At 40.7% G+C, this 19,638-nt stretch overlaps 1 protein-coding gene across 2 annotated transcripts in view; it reads right to left on the bottom strand.

Moving 5' to 3' along the window:
• The window catches only part of LOC119379328 (low-density lipoprotein receptor-related protein 2), a 241,805-nt gene that overhangs the window by 48,949 nt on the left and 173,218 nt on the right, over positions 1–19,638 (bottom strand). For both annotated transcript variants that reach the window (XM_037648605.2, XM_049411933.1), the window contains exons 19-33: positions 18,124–18,417; positions 16,981–17,094; positions 16,771–16,890; positions 16,417–16,656; positions 12,490–12,624; positions 11,997–12,122; positions 10,579–10,710; positions 10,394–10,513; positions 9,278–9,400; positions 8,105–8,307; positions 7,561–7,745; positions 2,691–2,919; positions 1,635–1,812; positions 575–709; positions 48–232 (exon numbers count right to left, since the gene is read on the bottom strand). In XM_037648605.2, coding sequence (XP_037504533.1) covers positions 48–232; positions 575–709; positions 1,635–1,812; positions 2,691–2,919; positions 7,561–7,745; positions 8,105–8,307; positions 9,278–9,400; positions 10,394–10,513; positions 10,579–10,710; positions 11,997–12,122; positions 12,490–12,624; positions 16,417–16,656; positions 16,771–16,890; positions 16,981–17,094; positions 18,124–18,417 — 2,519 coding nt within the window. The remainder of the gene's footprint in view (positions 1–47; positions 233–574; positions 710–1,634; positions 1,813–2,690; positions 2,920–7,560; positions 7,746–8,104; positions 8,308–9,277; positions 9,401–10,393; positions 10,514–10,578; positions 10,711–11,996; positions 12,123–12,489; positions 12,625–16,416; positions 16,657–16,770; positions 16,891–16,980; positions 17,095–18,123; positions 18,418–19,638) is intronic.

The following is a 19,638-nucleotide window of genomic DNA, read 5'->3' on the forward strand; positions in this document are numbered from 1 at the left end:
GTCAAGGCTGACTTCAGTTCAGAAATGAATGCTGAATGCTAACATACATTCTCCTTGTCTTCATCTGCCAGCTGAATCCAGTAGATATTGCCCTCTTGCTTGTCATAGTCAAAGTCATAGCCATTCTCAATGCCTATTATTGGAACAATTTGGCCAGATGACTTGTCATCAGGTGTCAAGCTAATGTCAATCAGCTGGTTGGCCTTCATGAGCATCAGGAATGGAGTATCAACTGTAAGAAGAAAGCTTTCTGCATGACTCCACGTCAACAATTTAAAAAGTAATTCCAGCAGCCAACTGAAGAAGCAAAGCACATGCTGAATCAGAAAAATGCCACAAGCAAGCATACACAGTTCATATCCTTTGAGCTTCCATGGTACTATTAGTCTGTAGCAAAAGCTAGAACAGCCTAGTTAACCACTAAATCTTGAAAGCTATAAATGCCTCAAAGACAGTTAAAAACAAAGCCCCAGTGTCTTAAACTTTGTGGGTGTTTTCCTTGTGAAAGCCTAACTAGTAAACACTCATTATACAAGGTTCTTACATGCACCAGCAACACCAATAATGTACTTGCCTGGTACACATGAGCCACTGGCTGAAGCCCTGTCTTGTGTGTAGCCGGGTGGGCAACGACAAGAATACTGCGTAGGCCTTGATGGCGACAGCAAGCACAAATGGGAACAAGGTGCACTTGCACAGGGGTTGCTAGCTGTAGGGAAGAAGTGTAAAAATAAAATATGCCCCAAAAATTCATTCCAGAAAAGAGAAATTGCACAGAAACAGAACATTGTTTTCACATACTTTAAGCGCTATACTTTTATAAACTGCTTGTGCCTTACTGCTGGAGCTGTAAGGATGCCATGGCCCCATCAGGCAACTGTTCTCCTTAAGCTGTGCACCCCAAGGCACTTTTCACGAAGTTGTCTTAATTAAACAAATGAATAAAGAAATAATGTTTAGGCAGTAAAAGGAAAAGAGGTTAGGGCAACAAAATTAAATATATGCTGTAGATGTACACCCAAATGGAAGTTGAAAATTTTGTAAGCGAAGCAAAATTCAATATACATGTACTGTCAATTTTCAAATATGCAAGGGAAGCCCACATTCACAGTTTCATTTTAGTTTTCTGCAGTTGCAGTGTTTCTATGAATTGTAAGTGCATGCACACGTGCGTATGCAATCATATGCCTAATTAGAGGCACTGCAGGACAAAAGCCTCTCAAGAGTTTCCAGTAACTACTGTGCTTCATCAGCTGAACTCTCCACACACATGCAGATTTCCTATAGGAGGCCCCAGTAAATTCTCTGCTATCCCAAACTGTACAGAGAGACATCAGTTACGGAGCCACATACCTTAGCAGCCCTAATCAGCGACAGCATTTTGCTCTAGACATGTAGTATAATGCTGGAATGAACCTTGCGCAAACAAGCTCCCAAATTTTGATCACAAGAATTACTTATTTAGTGCTCCTCGCTCTCAATGCACAGTCGGTCTGGCTCCATGGTATAAAATACGTATGGTACAATAAAGTTTTCTTTTAATTACAGCATACACAATACTTGTAGTTGACAGCTAGATACACAACTTTGTCCCACAAGAAGTGCACAAGAGGATGGCATAAAAAGTTACTCACAAGGTGGTTGCAGTACTGGATGGTTCACATGAATGCCTAAGGGCTGGCTAACAAGATGTGACACAACAGTTTGATTGGTGCCTCTGAACTTCTGGCACGATAATACCCTGTTTAGCTGACGATCTGTCCAATACAGTGTGTCTTCAAAGATGGTGAGGGAGTGTGGGTGCAACAGATACTGAAACACAGAGAAACACATGCCAGAATGTTTTATTTGCACCTTTAGACGCCTGCTGCATATGCACACATTGCCCATGATTGTAGAACTTGCACAGCTACATCTAAATTTAGACTTGCACACCAAGCTTATGTAACTTCATATAGTTTTCCCTCTCATCAATGTTCTAGAATGATCAGCCCATTGACATAGCCTACCTCCATACATTTCCTTGCAAGAGAAATGGCAAGCTGATAAGAGACATAGCACAAATATAGCAAAACAAAGAATGACAAGACGATGGAGACTTGAATCGAAATAGAACTTGAGTACTTGGAGACTTGCTGCACAAATAAACAATGCACAAAGTCAAAAAATGCACTACGTTATTAATGGCATAAGATAATGATCAAAGCTTGTCATTGGAAAACTGAAGTGATAACCTGGAATTTTTTTTACTCCTTTTATTTTTGCTTCTAATTTTTACTTTATCAGCTGTACTATCTTATGTTTTCTTTTTTTTTTCTGGAGTTTATATTCCTGCATATTAAATGAGTTTATTCATTCTTGTGAGCTTGAATGTTATTTTTTTCCTTACTGCCCATCTGTGTTTACTTATTACGCTCACACATATAAAGTAGGTGCTTTGTTTGAGAACAATCCAACAAATAAAAAAAGATGTTAGTGCAGTGGCACACTGTTTTTTTAAATAATATAACCGAAAGGCCTTTTATGGGCATTAAATAGGGGGGTTATTGTGAAACAGATGTCCAGTCGTTAACAGCAACATGAGAGATAACTTTTGCATGCCCTATCTCTTTAACATGAATAGATTATTCCAATGACAGATAGCATGCGCAACCAAACAAATGCACTCTACAGCCTTCAGCAATACTCACATGGTTGTGTGCCAGCACTTGTTGACGCCCTGAGCCATCATAATTGCAGAAGTCAATGTAGTCCAGCTTGCTATCAGCAAAGTAAATGCGCTTGTTGGGTAAATCAAGGGTTAGACCATTGGGCCAGTATATCTTGGTGTGCACAATTGTCTTCCGCATGGTACCATCAAGACCAACACTCTCAACACGTGGGTTTTCACCCCAGTCAGTCCAGAACATGAGACGAACCCTGAAAGTCAAATACAGGCAAAAACACTTAGCAACACAGAAAATACCGAACAAAGTGTTTAATTAGGTAGTGCCAGTCAGCGCCTTCCAAGCATGTACTGTACCAAGCTAGCTGTCAGTACTAGCAGTAACAGGTGTTGGAGAACTGCAGGGTGCCGTATTCGAATAGTCCCAAAGCTTGCTTCATCATTTTAAATTTTGATCCTGAGCTTCCTCCCCAGGACTACGCTAAACTAATAATAATTGTTGGGGTTTTACGTCCCAATACCACAATATGATGATGAGGAATGCTGTAGTGGAGAGCTCTGGAATTTCGACCACCTAGGGTTTTTTGATGTCCACCTAAATCTAAGTACACAGGCTTCAAGCATTTCTGCCTCCATCGAAAATGCGGCTGCCGCGGCCGGGAGGAGAAGAGCATCATTGCAAAATAGGGCTATGACACATGAGCACAAAGTAAGACATGCAAATGAATGAGGTACGAGTTCTACAGTCTCATCAAATGAGAAGGAGTAGGGAAGATGCCTGTTACTTGGGTTGAGTCACCTGTTGATAGCACATGATCAAAGTCCATTCTGAGAACCTTAATTATCAAATACGTAGAAGCTCAGCTCTCACACTTTGCTAGTTGCTAATGTTGATTGCTCTCATAAGTGTTTTAAACGGCGATAGCCACATGAGGGACACCAATTTAAAAAAAAAAATACATGGGCTGCACTGCAAACAGCATTATGAACAAGAGAACAGGCTGAATGTGCCTGCATATCCAGCAATTAACAAGTATTTTGAGCGATTCTAATAAAACATGAGAAAAATGTGTGGTAGTGCTGAGAACTGGACCAGCGCTTGCTATATGAATTCAAGCCGAATGTGCCAGCCATAACTTGATATCCTACAATCAAATGCTATAAGTGGGATGAATGAGCATTTCCATGCTTCATCCAGTGTTCTGGGCTGCGCAGAATGATGTACAGTTAGAAGCAAAGGGAATCCGCACACTGCACAGCCTACCATCAAAGTCGAATATGTAAGAGTAGGTGATAAGGATATCACGGAGGTCTTCAACTTGTGAGGGCAATAGGTCTGAGGCAATCATCTTTGTTACATTGTTGTGCACTGCTGAAGATTTGGCTGCATCGGCATCATGTGGGGCCACAGAAATATTACCATAAGGCATATGGTGAATGTGCAGTGAAACAAGGGGATAGGCAGTATCGGTGAAAGAACCTTAGAGTGCTGACGTGGTCATTATGAACATGCGGCCACGCGTACCTATGACGTCACTGGCCACCTTCTGCCATGTTGTCTGTGCTGCTGTTTCATCTGCTTTGTTGAGCGCTGTGAGTGCTTGTTTCTTTGTGTATATCTAGTGCGGGTTAGCGAAGGAGCCGGAAGAGTATAAATTAGGGGTGTGTGAATATTCGAACTTTTGAATCTTTTTCTAATAGTGTTTGCTATTCAATTCGATTTGCACCGAAATTGGACTATACAAAGTATTAAAACTTCCGAAAGACAAATACAATCAATGCCCAATTTCTTGGACTCCCTAGGACCACGAAATTGTCTGAAAAATCTGGCAGTCTGAAAAAACGAATTCATGCTTTTTTATTCCGCTCAAGCGATCAAATCACCACAGCCACGTCCAAAATAGTTTTGATGACTCCCAGTACACTCATCAGTCATTTTGGTGCATGCCCAGGCTCTCATGAATACATGCCAACCGCAAACTGCAAATTTGCATCTCGTGATGAGCGCCACTGATTCCAGCAAAGCGCGGAATAGATTACTGCTCTCTTGCATAGAGCATTTGGAAACGATGTCGCGGAACGCAAAGGCTGTGGTGGAAGAGCGGACAACTCATCCGGCTTCATCATCAATTAAGTCGTACTGGCGCGTTTGCCACCTGCCACCTGCCGCCATCACGCCTCCGTGCATTTCCGGTGCTTATCCGTAAAGACATCGCTGCGCTGGCCGCACTGCACCGTGGCAGTGGCCCCTTCAGATTTTTTTCCATGCTTCACCCAATCACACACTGGTAGTGCGGCAAAGCTGCCTTTTGGACTTGCTACGGCCGCAAGCGGGTCGACTCATGAAAGCACTGGTTCCAACCTACAAGATAATAGATGTGGCAGAGGTGTGGGCTTTAATTAATGCCTTTTCGGGCCTGAAATTTAGGCAGAAAATCCGAAAAATTAGACGCCGAAGATTTTCAGCGTCCAAAATTTCATATTTCCTTATACATTGACGTCTATGAGGCAGATCAGGAACTCTGAATTCGAAGGGAGCGTGCCCTTGTCCACCACATCAGTTGGGCCTCCATAGAAGTTGGAGGAGGAGAGGTTGAGGAAATAGCATCTTTTCTAGAGCTGTGCGAATAGCAAAATTTTGGGTGCGAAGCGAATTCGAATAATAAAGATGAGTGCGAATCGAATCGAATAATTTTCGAATAATTTTCAAATATTTCTCAAACATTTTTCGAATACTTCGAAGTGAAATTACAGAAAAAGTTGCAGAGAATCCCTAAGTATGTTCTCATGCGATAGCAACATGAAGGTGTTTCTTTTTGCTAGGTTGATGAAGCGCTGGCAGGGTGGTGTTTCATAGTTGTCTTATCAAGAATAAGGCAATGTAGAGGCCGAATCATATTTATGTACATGATTTGGTGCAACCAAAGTGTTGTCGACAACACTTTACACGTGATAGGCAAAAATGCCATTTCCTCAGCCTCTCCTCCTCTTTCAACTTCTGTGGAAGCACAACTGATGTGGCGGACAAGGGTGTGCTCCCTTCAAGTCCGGAGTTCCAAATCTGCCTCGTAGACGTTGATATATATGAACATCTAAAATTTTGGAAGCTAAAAAGCTTCGGCGTCCGATTTTTCGGACTTCCTGCCCAAATTTCAGGTTCAAAACAGCATTAATTGAGCCCCCACCTCTGCCACATCTTTCATCTCCATGTTGGAACCAGCGTTTTCTTGAGTTAATACATTTGCGATCGTAGCGGAGCTTGAAAAGCAGCTTTGCCGCAATACGGGGGTGCGATGAGGAGAAACATTGAAAAATCAAGGGACCACGTCCAATCGAACGTTGACTGTCTTTTGGCTAAATTCGACCGTAACGGAGCTTGAAAGACAGCTTTGCCGCAATACGGGGGTGTGATGAGGTGAAACATATTGAAAAATCAAGGGACCACTTTCAATCGGACGTTGACTGTGTCTTGGCTAAGTTCGACCGTAACGGAGCTTGAAAGGCAGCTTTGCCGCAACACGATAGTGTAATGAGGTGAAGCATATTAAAAATCTGAAGGGGTCACTTTCAATCGGACGTTGACTGTATTTGTTTTTGGGAAGTTCGAATAGTTCGAATAGTAAAATTGCAGTGTGACTCGAATCGAATAGCAAACACTATTCGAAAAATATTCGAATTTCGAATATTCGGACACCCCTAATCTTTTCCTTTCACGTGTAGAGTGTTGTCCACACCACATTGATTGCACTAACTTAAGTAAATAAATATAATTCGGCCTCTGCATTGCCTCATTCTTGATAAGACAACTAGGGAGCACCACCTCTCCAGCGCTTCACCAACATAGCCAAAAGAAACTTTCGTGTTGTTATCTCATAAGTTTACACTTAGGGATCCTCTACAACTTTTTTTCTGTAATTTTGCTTAGAAATATTTGAAAAATATTTGAGCAAGATTAGAAAAATATTTGAATTGATTCGCACACAAACTTTATGTTCGAATTCGCTTCGCACCCAAAATTTTCCTATTCGCACAGCTCTAGTACAAATATCAGTTTGAAAAGCTTTATTCGCTGTGCAAACCTTGCCGGTGGCTGTGATCTTGTTTTCGTCGTTATCATCGTCCAACAGACGTGATGATTTCTGTGAGCCCTGGAGCCACCACAATATTAGCCGTGCAAAACAGTTTGCACTTCGATACTTTGCAAAGCAACATGTAGAGAAGTGACAATGGAAGCAGCGACAGCAAGAACGAAATTGGTGTGACCTTTGATCGGGCACACGAGCTGTGCGTCCGATCACAACAGTGTGCAGTACCCCATACATGTAACACTGTGCAACATGTAAGTGGCGAGATGTAACACTTTACTGACTCGTATTTAGATCAAGCAACACTGAGTTCTAAAGGTATACAAATGCCACGTACATAGGGCGCACACATCAGGGGCGTAGGCAGAGATTTTTTTTCGGGGGGGGGGGGGGGGGGGTGTCAACCATTCTTTATGTATGTTTATTCGTGTGCGTGTGTATATACACATACAAATTGAAAAATTTCGGGGGGAAGCGGGGGTCTACACTGTTCTGCTTACCACTTCGAACATGATTGTGACATGCGTAATTTGATTAGTTTCACAATGACATTGGTATGGTACAAGTACAGCACGAAGAACTTTTGCACCGCAAGCTTGTGTGTAGATATGCAGTGTATTGCCATGTAGAAGGGTTGCTGCTCTACACCTGGAGTAGCCATTGGTGATGGCGATGAGTAAGAATATATGAGTGTGCAACTAGGTATCATTTTCCTACCTTATCTCTAGCCTCTGTGGAGAAGCCCTTCAAACATTTTTTTTATGCTTCTAAACCTTTGTTAAGAAAATGGCATTAAAGGTGTGCGTATACCCTTCTCTTGGGTCCAGAGACAGGCCTCTTGGTTGACTAATATTTTCCTTCAGCAACACAATATGGTTCTTTCCATCGAGCGTTGACACTTCAATTGTCTTGAGTCGAGAGTCAACCCAGTAGAGATTGCGTGCCACCCAATCAACAGCCAAGCCTTCTACCAGATCAAGGCCACTAGAAATTACCTGGAAAAAAATTAAACAGTAAATAAGATATGTGACAACAGTTGACATTTCTTTATAAAATCTTGCAAGACACCTTAATAGTGCAAGGCTTCTATGCTGAGTGAGCTACTCATGACAGACAACTTTAATCATAGGTTGACCATTTGACATATCCAGTGTTGAACTTAACAGTAGCTGTCAATGAGTTGATATATGAATGAACTGTTTGTTACACTGTAATTATAGCAAACATTTAATTCACATACAATACTTATGCCATGTCACATTCACAACTAATTCAGCTTCTTTAATGCAGTTAACAGCGCATTAAAAAGGTGACAAAAAACAAAAAAGCACAAAGGCTTGGAGAAAGTACTGACCACTTGTGGTTCTCCACCTTTAGTCAGCCGGAAAACTTTCTTCACACTCATGTCTGACCAATAAATGGTGTTGGTAGCCATATCCGAAGCAGTAGCGACAACATTTTCCACTTTTACAGGCACACGCTCCAGAAAGCTTGTGTCCAGGTTTGCAACCAGAATTGAGCGGCGGTTTGAGATCACCAAGAAGGCATCTGACCTGTCTTTTAGATGAAAAAAAAAAATACAGATGAGTTTGGTTGTTGATGTTCGTATTCTTGAAAATTGGCTATTATGGGTATTGAGACGACTGCATGATGAAAATTTTTTAAGAGCATTAAATTGCCCATTTTAAAAACTAGGCGTGACTCTTAGAAATGGATGATGTAAACAAAGTCAATGACAGCATTGTGTAGTAGAAGAGGTGGAGTCATTAGGCCGGCATGAAGAGCAAGCTTTTCAATCAATACAAAGAGTAATACAATACTAGTTGAAGCTCCAATGTGCCTACCGAAAGACTAGGCTGGGTTCCAAAACACATTTATGGCTGAAAGGCATGCAATTAACTAATTTACAACCACAAGGGATATACATAACACATGTGTGATCAGTAGTACGCACAGATATAAATGATAACAAGAACTTGCGAAACTGTTGAACAGGGAATGCCGGAGTCAACGTTTCAACAAGAGGACTTGTCTTCGTCAAGGTGAAAAAAAGAGTAATATGCAGTGTTTTATATTGCAAGACTAGAAAATTGCTTTCAATTAACGAAGAGATTAGCATGAAGGCACGCTACCAGTAGCTTTTGACTAAACTTTTTTTTTTTTTATCATGCCAGGCGCTGCTGAATAAATCGACCTCCCTTCATGAACAGCAACATAACCACTGTAGTAACAATACATAGAAGTGCCTCACATCTATAAAGAAGATAGCTGTGAGTGCGTTCTCATGCCCCACTAAATGCTACACTGACTCCTCACTAAGCTAAAATTTTTGGGTAATCCAAGCAGTTTATGCATACCTTATTTAGCTACATTACATACAGGGCACATCTATTAGGCTGAATGTACGACAGACTCGCAGATTTGCGAACTATCATTACAGTCATCACTGAGGGAGTCAACTAAATGCTTTTCGAACAGTATGAGCATGAACTCCTGCAAGATAAATTATTATTCCCTCAACACTTACTGGTTGCTTTACATCTGTGTTTGAGCTCAAGTGTGTAGCCTGGCTCGCATGAGCATGTGAATGATCCCTTGCTGTTGGTGCAGTGCTGGCTGCAGGTTCCAGCAATCAGGCATTCGTTGAGGTCTATTGGGGAAAAGAAAGAGAGAGGGAGGTAATTTCACCTTTATGGCCATCACCCTACACCACTAAGCTGACTAGCTAGAGGTACAAAGAAATAAACATAATGTCACTACGCTGAGGGCAAGGTGACATTGCAAAGTATAAAATGAGCATCTTTGAAACGGGCGGCGCAAAAACAAGGACAAAAGAAGCGTTCGACACACCAGCCTGTGGTGTGTCGTACCTTTCTTTTGTCCTTGTTTTTGCGCTGCCCCCGTTTCAAAGATGTATAACCAATTCCAACTTGCCCAGACAGCAATTCTTCTGTATAAAATGAGGGTGCTGGTATAAAGACAAAACTTTGAGATGTTTCAAGGCGTAGTGAAGAAAATGTTCATAAAGCATGCAGCCATGCAAAGAATTTGAGAGGAACAAATACACTAAATTTAATTTTGAAAGTTATGATACACAGAAGATACAACTAAAAATAATTCTACAACCATGCTAGAAACATGCTGCATCACCTCTGATATGCTGTATATAAATATGAACTGATGCCATGGGCGATGTGCCATCACAGCCAAAGGAATTTGCTTTGTGCAAGGCAGCGCATATGTTCTTAATGGTATAACTTACTTATATATATGCAGAAAACATTTTAAAAAATTCACAAGAAGTACCAATAAAAATTTCTTAGTTCGACGATCTTTGGGTAAAAGGCAAAATAAGGCAAAAAGCATTTGCTAAATCGGCTGCAGTAGAATATAATGATAATATACGGGGTTTAATGTCCCAAAACCAAGATATGATTATGAGGGGCACCGTAGTGGAGGGCTCCGGAAATTTCGACCACCTGGGGTTCTTTAACGTGCACCTAAATCTAAGTACACAGGCCTCAAACATTTTTGCCTCCATTGAAAAGGCTGCAGTAGGAGTGCCTCATCAAATTCCAGGGGTCAATTCCTTGCCATAAAACTAAAATTTCAAGCAGTGTACTATATTGCTGCAAGTCCTCACCAACGCATGTTGTTGTGTCATTCAGTACTTCTCCCTTTGGACAGGTACATAGAGGCCCCATGGGTGTTACATGGCATCCATGTGTGCAACCAGCCTTGTTGTCCTTGCATGGTGTAGATGCTGCAATAGGAAAGGAGTGTTTTGTTCTCCAGTCTCTGCATAAAATGCAGGATGACTGAACTTACCACAGCCAGGGCCTTCATCAGCTCCATTTGGACAATCAGGCTTTCCATCACATACCGAGGATATATTGACACAACGATCTGTAACTCCTGGGCAAAGCCACTGGCCATGCTCACATTGGAATTTCGGTGCAACTGAAAATAGAAGGCATAACTTTTGGCTTGTGCACAATTATCTTCCTCTGCCAAACTACACCCCTGTGAAAAAAAATAATATCACTAGTGCTTTTAAAAGTAAACAAATAATGCTGCCAAACATAAAAGTATCTTTTTCACAAAGGTGACTGGCCAATATAACTTTAAATTTAAAACAAAGGGGCCATGCACTGAGTAATAACATGGCACAGAACTATTTTGGAACAGTCAGTGTAAATGAATAAAATACTCATACTGCAGAAGCTACAATCATCATTAATTCATAGGATAATGTACAAAAGGATAAGTATTTTGCAAGTACAAAAAAAGATGGAAGAGAATATTGCAAGCGAGCACCTGTGTCCGATCCCTTTAGATCTACTTTCAGCCTTATATCATGTAACCTGAGTAAATGCATACACAGCGAGTGTTTTCCTAGTATTAAATTGTCTTCACATATGAACGGGGCCAATAATGACAGGCCCCAAAATCAAATGTATCAAATCAAATAGCACTATCTGCTATTGGTGCTTTTTTTTAAGACTGAGGAAGTATTATATAGTTCCCTGCTATTTAACAAAGCTAATAACCTCATCAGAGCCTCAAAGTCAGCTTCTTACACAGTGAAAGCGACATCTATGACCATATTAAGTCGAGAAATGACACTAAAATCTGGTGTAACATTGGCCGTTTTCAGCACAAGGCTGATGCACATGCTGTCACTGGGTGCATCTGCCATGCATTTACTTGCCACCAATAGACTTTATCTGTACCTTGAATTGAACTACTAATTGGTCACACAATGAGAAATCGCTTGATTGTGCTGAAAATGGGAAAGCACATAAAAATGGTGTTTCTTTCAATAAAGCCATGCCCTAGGAAACACCATGCCAAGTTTGCTTTGATGTCTGCTTGCACCATCACAACGAAAGAGTCATCATGAAAGAACATCCTCTCATTCTGTATGAGGGAGTTTCAGACCCTGAGGTACTCTGCAGCAGTTTAAACGTTCCTATGTACAAGTATTTTTGCTGTTGTCAAAGAATGTCAAAACAATATTTAAGCACCACACCAAGATTTGACATTGTCAAAGCACAACCACACAACTGCCTTAGTGATTTTCTAACCACCAGATGTTAAGACACCACTACATTCAAACTCTAATATAAAAACTATTGGTGAAAGCATGAAGAACATGTATTATAATTTATTGAAAACTTTATACAAAAATTTCATATTATCCAGAGCTTAATGTTAACTTAATTACATAACAAGGACTTTCTCACCACAAGCATGTCTGCTATCTTCATCCGAATTATCTCCACAGTCATCACTGCCATCACATATCCAGGACTTGAAGATGCATTTGGTATTGTTGCACTTGAAGTGGTTCTGTGGACATTCAACTTGGCCTGGTAATGTCAAGACCAAAGGTACAACAAAGTTGAGATAAATAAAAAAAAGAAAAACATTACTGTTATTATTTTACTGATACTGCTTTCTATTTACACCATCAGTTGAAATTTCAAACAATGTGAGCCAGTTATTTGCTCAATTTATACTGGTTCAGTGGGAAAATGCCCAAAACTATCGCAATTCTTACGTACAGCAGCTCCCATCCTTTTTTTGTTTTCTTTCTATGAGTCCTAAAGTAATGAATTTGCAGTCAAGGCTATATTGAAATTCTAGCGCACTTTCTTTAGGCCTTTTGGTTATGAATGAAGGCTTATCGCCATCTATTCTAGTTGACTACATCATAAAAAAAGAGAACATGCTCACCGCATGACGAAGGTTCATCGCTGCCATCTTCACAGTCAGCATTGCCATCACAATACCACAGCTTTGGAATGCACACCCTTGACTTTTTGCACTGGAAGGACTTCTCCAGGTCACACTGATCAGGTGCCAATGATGCTGCAGAAAGTGAAACCACTTGTTAGTACAGCTGTGCGAATAGCAAAATTTTGGGTGTGAAGCGAATTCGAATATTGAAGTGTGAGTGCGAATCGAATCAAATATTTTTCGAATATTTCTCGAATATTTCTACAATATTTTTCGAATACTTCGAAGCGAAATTGCAGAAAAAAATGTTAGAGAGGATTCCTAAGCATATTCTTATTTCGCTAGGTTGATGAAGCACTGGCGGGGTGGTGTTTCATAGTTGTCTTATCAAGAATGAGGCAATGTAGAGGCCGAATTCTATTTATGTACATGATTTGGTGCAACCAAAGTATTGCCGACAACACTTTACACGTGATAGGCAAAGATGCCATTTCCTCAGCCTCTCCTCCTCTTCCAACTTCTGTGGAAGCCCAACTGATGTGGCGAACAAGGGTGTGCTCCCTTCAAGTCCAGAGTTCCAAATCTGCCTCGTAGACGTCGATATATAAGAACATCTGAAATTTCGGACGCTAGAAAGCTTCGGCGTTCGATTTTCCGGACTTCCTGCCCAAATTTCAGGTCCAAAACAGCATTAATTGAGCCCCCAACTCTGCCACATCTTTCATCTCCATGTTGGAACCAGCGTTTTCTTGAGTTAATACATTTGCGACCGTAGCGGAGCTTGAAAGGCAGCTTTGCCGCAATACGGGGGTGTGACGAGGTGAAGCATATTGAAAATCTAGGGACCACTTCCAATCGGACGTTGACTGTCTTGGCAAAGTTCGACCGCAACAGTGCTTAAAAGGCAGCATTGCCGCAATACGGGGGTGTGATGAGGTGAAGCACATTGAAAATCTAGGGATCACTTCCAATCGGACGTTGACTGTGTCTTGACAAAGTTCGACCGTAACGGAGCTTGAAAAGGACACTAAAGAGAAACGATGAATTGGTTTAGATTGATAAAGTGTGCTTGAAGAACTCTTGTGTAGTTTATTTCACCACCATAGGTTTATTATTAGAGGAGAAAACAAAGTTCAAAGTTTCATTTTTAAATTTCGCGCCGAACTTTGTAATTCGTGACGTAAAAGGTTTCAAAGAGCATTTAACGTATTTTGGCGCCACTGGCTCGACGAAATTTCCACAAACTCATTATGTCAAGTCTCTGGCCCCCTCAGAGGACAATGTACTTCGATTTAACCGATTAGGAACTACGTAGGCCCAAGCAGGCGCCGTCAAAAATATGTGACGTCACGGCAAATGGTACAGGAATTTTAAGGTGGCGTCGCCACCTGTATTTTCTTTTTGCGCGTTTTCTCGCTTATTAAGCGTTTTCTCGCAGCAAGCGTGGTGTTTTTGGTATCGTGGAAGACTACTTTACTAATGCGAGAAAAATAGTTTTGCTCTTCAGTGTCCCTTGAAAGGCAGCTTTGCCGCAATACGAGAATGTAATGAGGTGAAGCATATTGAAAATCTGAAGGGGCTCACTTTTAATCGGACGTTGACTGTATTTTTTGGGGGGGAAGTTCGAATAGTTCGACTAGTAAAATTCCAGTGCGAATCGAATCGAATAGCAAACACTATTCGAAAAATATTCGAAATTTCGAATATTCGCACACCCCTACTTGTTAGCATTCACTGCGTAAATTATTAAGTTCATTGAAGAAGGAAAACTTTCATGTACATTTTAAACAACGAATAAAAGTGATTTTACAAACAAATAGTATACAGCAGTATATTCAACAGGTGAAAGTGGCCAGAGCACTGCAATCACACAAGGTAAAATAACAAATTTAAGAACAAACTTTTAAGCATTATTCCTATAATTTTTTAAGCTCACCACATGAAAACAAGGCTAAAAGATTGGCTGTGTCTGATACCTAACTGTCTGTAGCAGAACGTCGTAGCAGATACATAGTGAGGTGTCAGAAGTGAAATGCAGCTTTTGAACTGACCAGGATTGCAAAATGGCAAAACTTGGCATATGTTGGTCCTAGCTGTGATTTGCAAGCAGCGCTACATTAAATTAAATATTTGTCACGACACTATGCTGCTGCTGCATGTTAACTATGAGCAAAGCAAACAGAGAAAATATTAAGCAAAAATACAGCAGCCACTAACAACTGTTTCAAAACCTAGCATCAAAGTGCAATAGCTTTGTAGTGGCAAGTACCATTACACAGCAGTGGGACACATACGTCCCACTTTTCTGTCTGCAGGAAAAATTTTCTCCCACATCACCCGTTGCAATTAGTGCCACGCTAAGACACTCATACCTTACCCAAGTCTTCATAATCCCGAGGAAGATCCTTTTACCACACTTTCAAAGGGCGGAAGTAGTGTTAAAATTGCGCTGAATTTTGACAAATTTTTTATGATAGGTTCTGAATTTTCCTCTTCTTCAGATAGAAAGAACCTACCAATCTAAGTGCCGAATAATTTCCTCTTTTTCTGGTTTTTGAGAAAGGCGATTTTAGCTTCCAGTCACTACGTGTTTTCGTAAATTTGCACAATAACTTGACCGATAGATGCACTGAAACATAATCCCCTGCAAAATTGCCATGCTCATCCCTCAGCGCAACTGCGGATATTCATGCGTGGAAATATTTTTCTTGATATCATATAACTCTTGAAAAGTAGGCACACAATCAGAAACAACAGCTGTACTCGAAAATTTTACAGCCAAAGCAAGAACAGGCAAATGGACAGAAAATTTGGTGTGCATGCGGTGAAGTAAGCTTTACAGGAACAGACCACGGGGCTATGAAGGCTCACAAGAGGTGCAGGTGGTGTTCTACTGCTGTAAATGAGGTCCGCACAACTTTCCTTAACACAGCTTGAGAAGTGATACCCTGTGCCACTAGCTTCGGCCGTTTCCATCCCAAATACCCATTGATGAAATCGCGAGACAGTGCCTTCATGAGACAGTGGGACAATGTTTTCCTACTTTTTGAAAACACTATGAGTCAGTGGGACATATATGTCCCACTTTTCTTCAGTAAACTACTGGCTTGATTTTGATGAAATTTGTTTTATACTATTTCTTTGTAGTTTATATCAATATACCACAGCTGGTTTTTACATCATCGTGTCAAAAATATAGGCAAACCTACAAAGGGTTAAACACGAACTGAAAGTGGTGCAGCAGATTTAAAACATTGTGGACATGCCCAATGAAGTGACATGACATTCTTGATGTTAGTGCCAAATGAGTGCTATGTCTACTGCTCATAATACATCACCACCCATCCAAAACTTCCACCCCCTTTGTGAAAGTGCTCAATTTTACCTCCTTCTTTGCTCCTGCTGATATGTTATGGTATGTCATCTTCATATCATGATACTCAAATATATTACTTCATCCAGTTTAAAACAAAATTTATCTTGTTGCTTTTGTTTGCAGAAACAATAGGCGCTTTTTCTCATTAGCACATTTTATGCAGCATTGTGAACTGCAATAACACATTCTCTTTCGAAGGTATGGTGAACTGTCAATATTTTAATGTGGTGGATATAAAGAGCTCTACACAGTGCTGTACTAATGCAAACAGTCACAATGGCTGAGTGGTCCAGTGAGCAAGTTCTGAAAGTGAATTGACGCAAGGTCAAGCCCTAGCGATGCGACGTATAAAGCATTTTTTTTTCTGCACTGCATTATAAGTATAAACTACGAAAAGTGTGGCTTCAATTCCAATTGGTTTTGAAAAGTTATGTTATTTCTCATGTATACCATGTTTTTAAAAATTCTTTGAGAGAATACTGAGAGCGAAAACTAGTGGCAGATATGCTTCACTGCAAAGTACACATGTATTAGTGAGGAATACTCACGACAGCCTTGTTCATCAGAGCCGTCTTGGCAGTCACTGACTCCATCACATCGGTAACTTTCATGGATACACTGTTTCTTGTTGGAGCACTGAAACTGAGAAGAGCTGCAGACCGCTGGGGGACAGTTGTTCTCGTCAGCTTGGTCGAAGCAATCATTGTCTCCATCGCAAACCCAGCTACGTGGGATACAATGACCCGATCCAGGGCAGGTGAACTGGTAGTATGCACAGGTTTTTTCCTCTGAAAGCACAATGAGATAACATGCAACATGAGCCAATTAGTGCCACTTTTGTCATTACAGAAATAACCAGGAACAAGGAGGAGATAAGAAGAATCAACTGCCACCATACTCACTACAAAAATCTCCTTCATCTGAACCGTCCCCGCAGTCATTTTCAGAATCGCACTTCCAAGACTGCGGAATGCATCGTCCGTTCTCGCAGGAAAACTCCGAGTTGTCACATTTCACATTAGCTAAAAGAAAAAAAAAGTAAGTTGTTACAACACATGTATGTGCATGGTGTAAAATAGCACTAAAGAAGCTAAATAAGAAAGTAAACCTACTGCATCCCGTTTCATCTGAGAAGTCACCACAGTCATTGTCAGAGTCGCATTTAAATGACAGGGGTATGCATCGACCACTGCCACACCTGAACTCACGAGGACTGCAAGTGTTTCCTGCAAAAAGTAAACAACAATGCACAATTGCATACAACGGGCAACTCTGACAAACTGTACAAGCTCTTAAAAACAGGTGGGCCCAGGTTTCATGACCACAGAAGACCAATAATGACTTACGCTTGAGCTACCCTGTGACAGCATTTTCAGAAGCTTGTTCAGATAATTAGGAAGCATATATCACAACTTGTCAACAAGTATCAATATTTCAAATAGTAGTTTGAAACATAAAATCAATTATCTGAGCAATGTATAACTGAATGAAGAAAAGCTCTGCATTTTACATGAACTGCAACCTGCCACAAAAAAATGACAGATTTCAAGAGTGGATGTGATTAACTCCAGGAGACTTGCTAAGACTAGGTTGCAAAGGCATAGCAATTAAACTTGCATGCGAAATTACTTTCAGTAATTTAGCACCGACACAATCGGCAGAATGACCAAAGCTGAAACAAGTGTTATCGCTGATAACTAGTGTATGGCCTCTTGTTAAGTTCTAAAAGCCTACTAGGTACTGCATGGCTCAGTGAGCTGGGAGCCCGCTGTCCTTCAAGACCCACAGACTCTTAATGGGATGCATATCCTGACATGTGACAATGCTCTTTGAAATGGGTTAATGCAAATTTTTCCAGCTTGTATGAGCAGCAATCACTATAGGGCACACAGACTACATTTCCAACACAAATATCAAATGAGTGTCCCATCACCTAAAATATATGTGCTTGATACTGACCAAAAATTTTTGCAGACAAAACCAGCTTGCCTATAATGTGATAAGTTCAACAAATAACAGCAAGCAATGTCCAGATAGCGAAATGAGGAAAGGAAAGAAACCCTTTGTGCTCAGAAAGTAAGCAAACCGACAACAACAAAACAAATTTGCTCAAGAAAGCAAGAGTGTGGGTAGTAGTATCAAGTGCACTGTCTCTGAAACTTACTGACGTTGGGCTTTAATAATGTAATATGTATCATCTATCATAGTTTTCTAACGATTGTATTTACCAGTGGTAGCAAGAAATAATTGCTTACGTGTACAGTTATTCATCTCGTCTGAGTTGTCAAGACAGTCATCGTCTCCATCACACACCCAGGTTTTGGGAATGCAGCGCTGGTTCTCGCATGTGAAGTCCCACGTGTTGGGGCATGCCTGAACAGGTGGTTCTGCAGATGGGTCTGAAATGCAGGTCCTGTTGTCCTTTGAGAGCTGTTCACCATAAGGGCATCCGCAGCTGACAACCAGATCGGGACCTTGGCTTCCATTTGATGGGATGGGAAAGCACAACTTTTGGCAGCCACCATTGTTGAATTGACATGGGTGGCGACCTGACATTATGAAAAAATGGAAAGGTGCAAAATTTTGTTATCTGTTCATAATAGTTCTCATGACAAAGTTATTTTTTTATTGTTCATGCAAGTAGGAATAAATGTGTGAGGAACATTGTCTTACAATTGCACCAATCTCACAAAAATTAGGAGTTACTGTCCTATTAAAATTATGCTTACAGTGGAATGAATTCATGCAATAAGGCAATCACTTTCATGTGCAGGGCACAAGAATTAAGCAAGTAACTTCATGTCAAAACTGACTGATGTAACCCACTTGGTGCATACAATTACAGGTCATCATTCCAACGAGGTACCACCTCCCTCACTAAGAAAACAGTCGCCAAATACTGCAAGCCAACACAAACTGCCAGCAGCATTTATCACAGCACACAAAAAGCATATTGGGAAAGCGTTCTTTGAAATTGTCACCAAAAAGGTTAACAGAAAAGGAATGGCATATCATACTGAAATGAAATAAAAAAAAGAAACAGGGGCCATACAGGTACCCATTTAGGTGAAACAACTTTCTTTGTTGTGGTTTAACTCACTAACAAACATTGACTTGCGTACAAAATTTGAATGGCATAAAATGTTTTTTCATCTTTTTTGTAATCTTACCTCCACAATATACACTGCCATACAAAATGGTTCTTAGAGCATCCAAATATCAAGCACATCTTTGCTTAGTTGCATGTACTAGTAATATCAGTCAGCAATAATATGCAACAGAGAATTTAATTATATCTGGTGATGGAAAAAGGTCAATGCTGAAAGCTAGCAGGGCACAAGCTACTAAATTGGGTAAAGGTGCTGGAAGCATTTATAGCAGAAACGCACTGAACTATGAAAGCATAAAGGGAGCAGACTCCATTTCATAGGCTTTTTGGCTGATGTAATATGTAATAAGGTGGTATGAAGTGGTTGCATTCTTTGGAGCAGCAAGTTGTGAGCTAGCAAGTACAGTAAAACCTTATTCATTCGAACTCTGTTATTTCGAAATCCCGCTTAGTTCGCAGGATTTCTGCGGTCCCGTATTTTGAAATGTAAATTTGAGTGGATAACTTGAAGCGGCGGTCGATACCAGCCCGGTTAATTCGAAAACTTTGGGTGCCATCTGCCAATTCATGATCCTGATTTCGCCGCTAATTCGCGGAAACGATGGCCCTTCGGAGCCACAAGGCAATGTACTGTAGTGATACTAACGCGTGACAGGTGAAA

This window comes from Rhipicephalus sanguineus, chromosome 1 (genome assembly GCF_013339695.2).
Source record: "Rhipicephalus sanguineus isolate Rsan-2018 chromosome 1, BIME_Rsan_1.4, whole genome shotgun sequence".
NCBI lineage: Eukaryota > Metazoa > Arthropoda > Arachnida > Ixodida > Ixodidae > Rhipicephalus > Rhipicephalus sanguineus.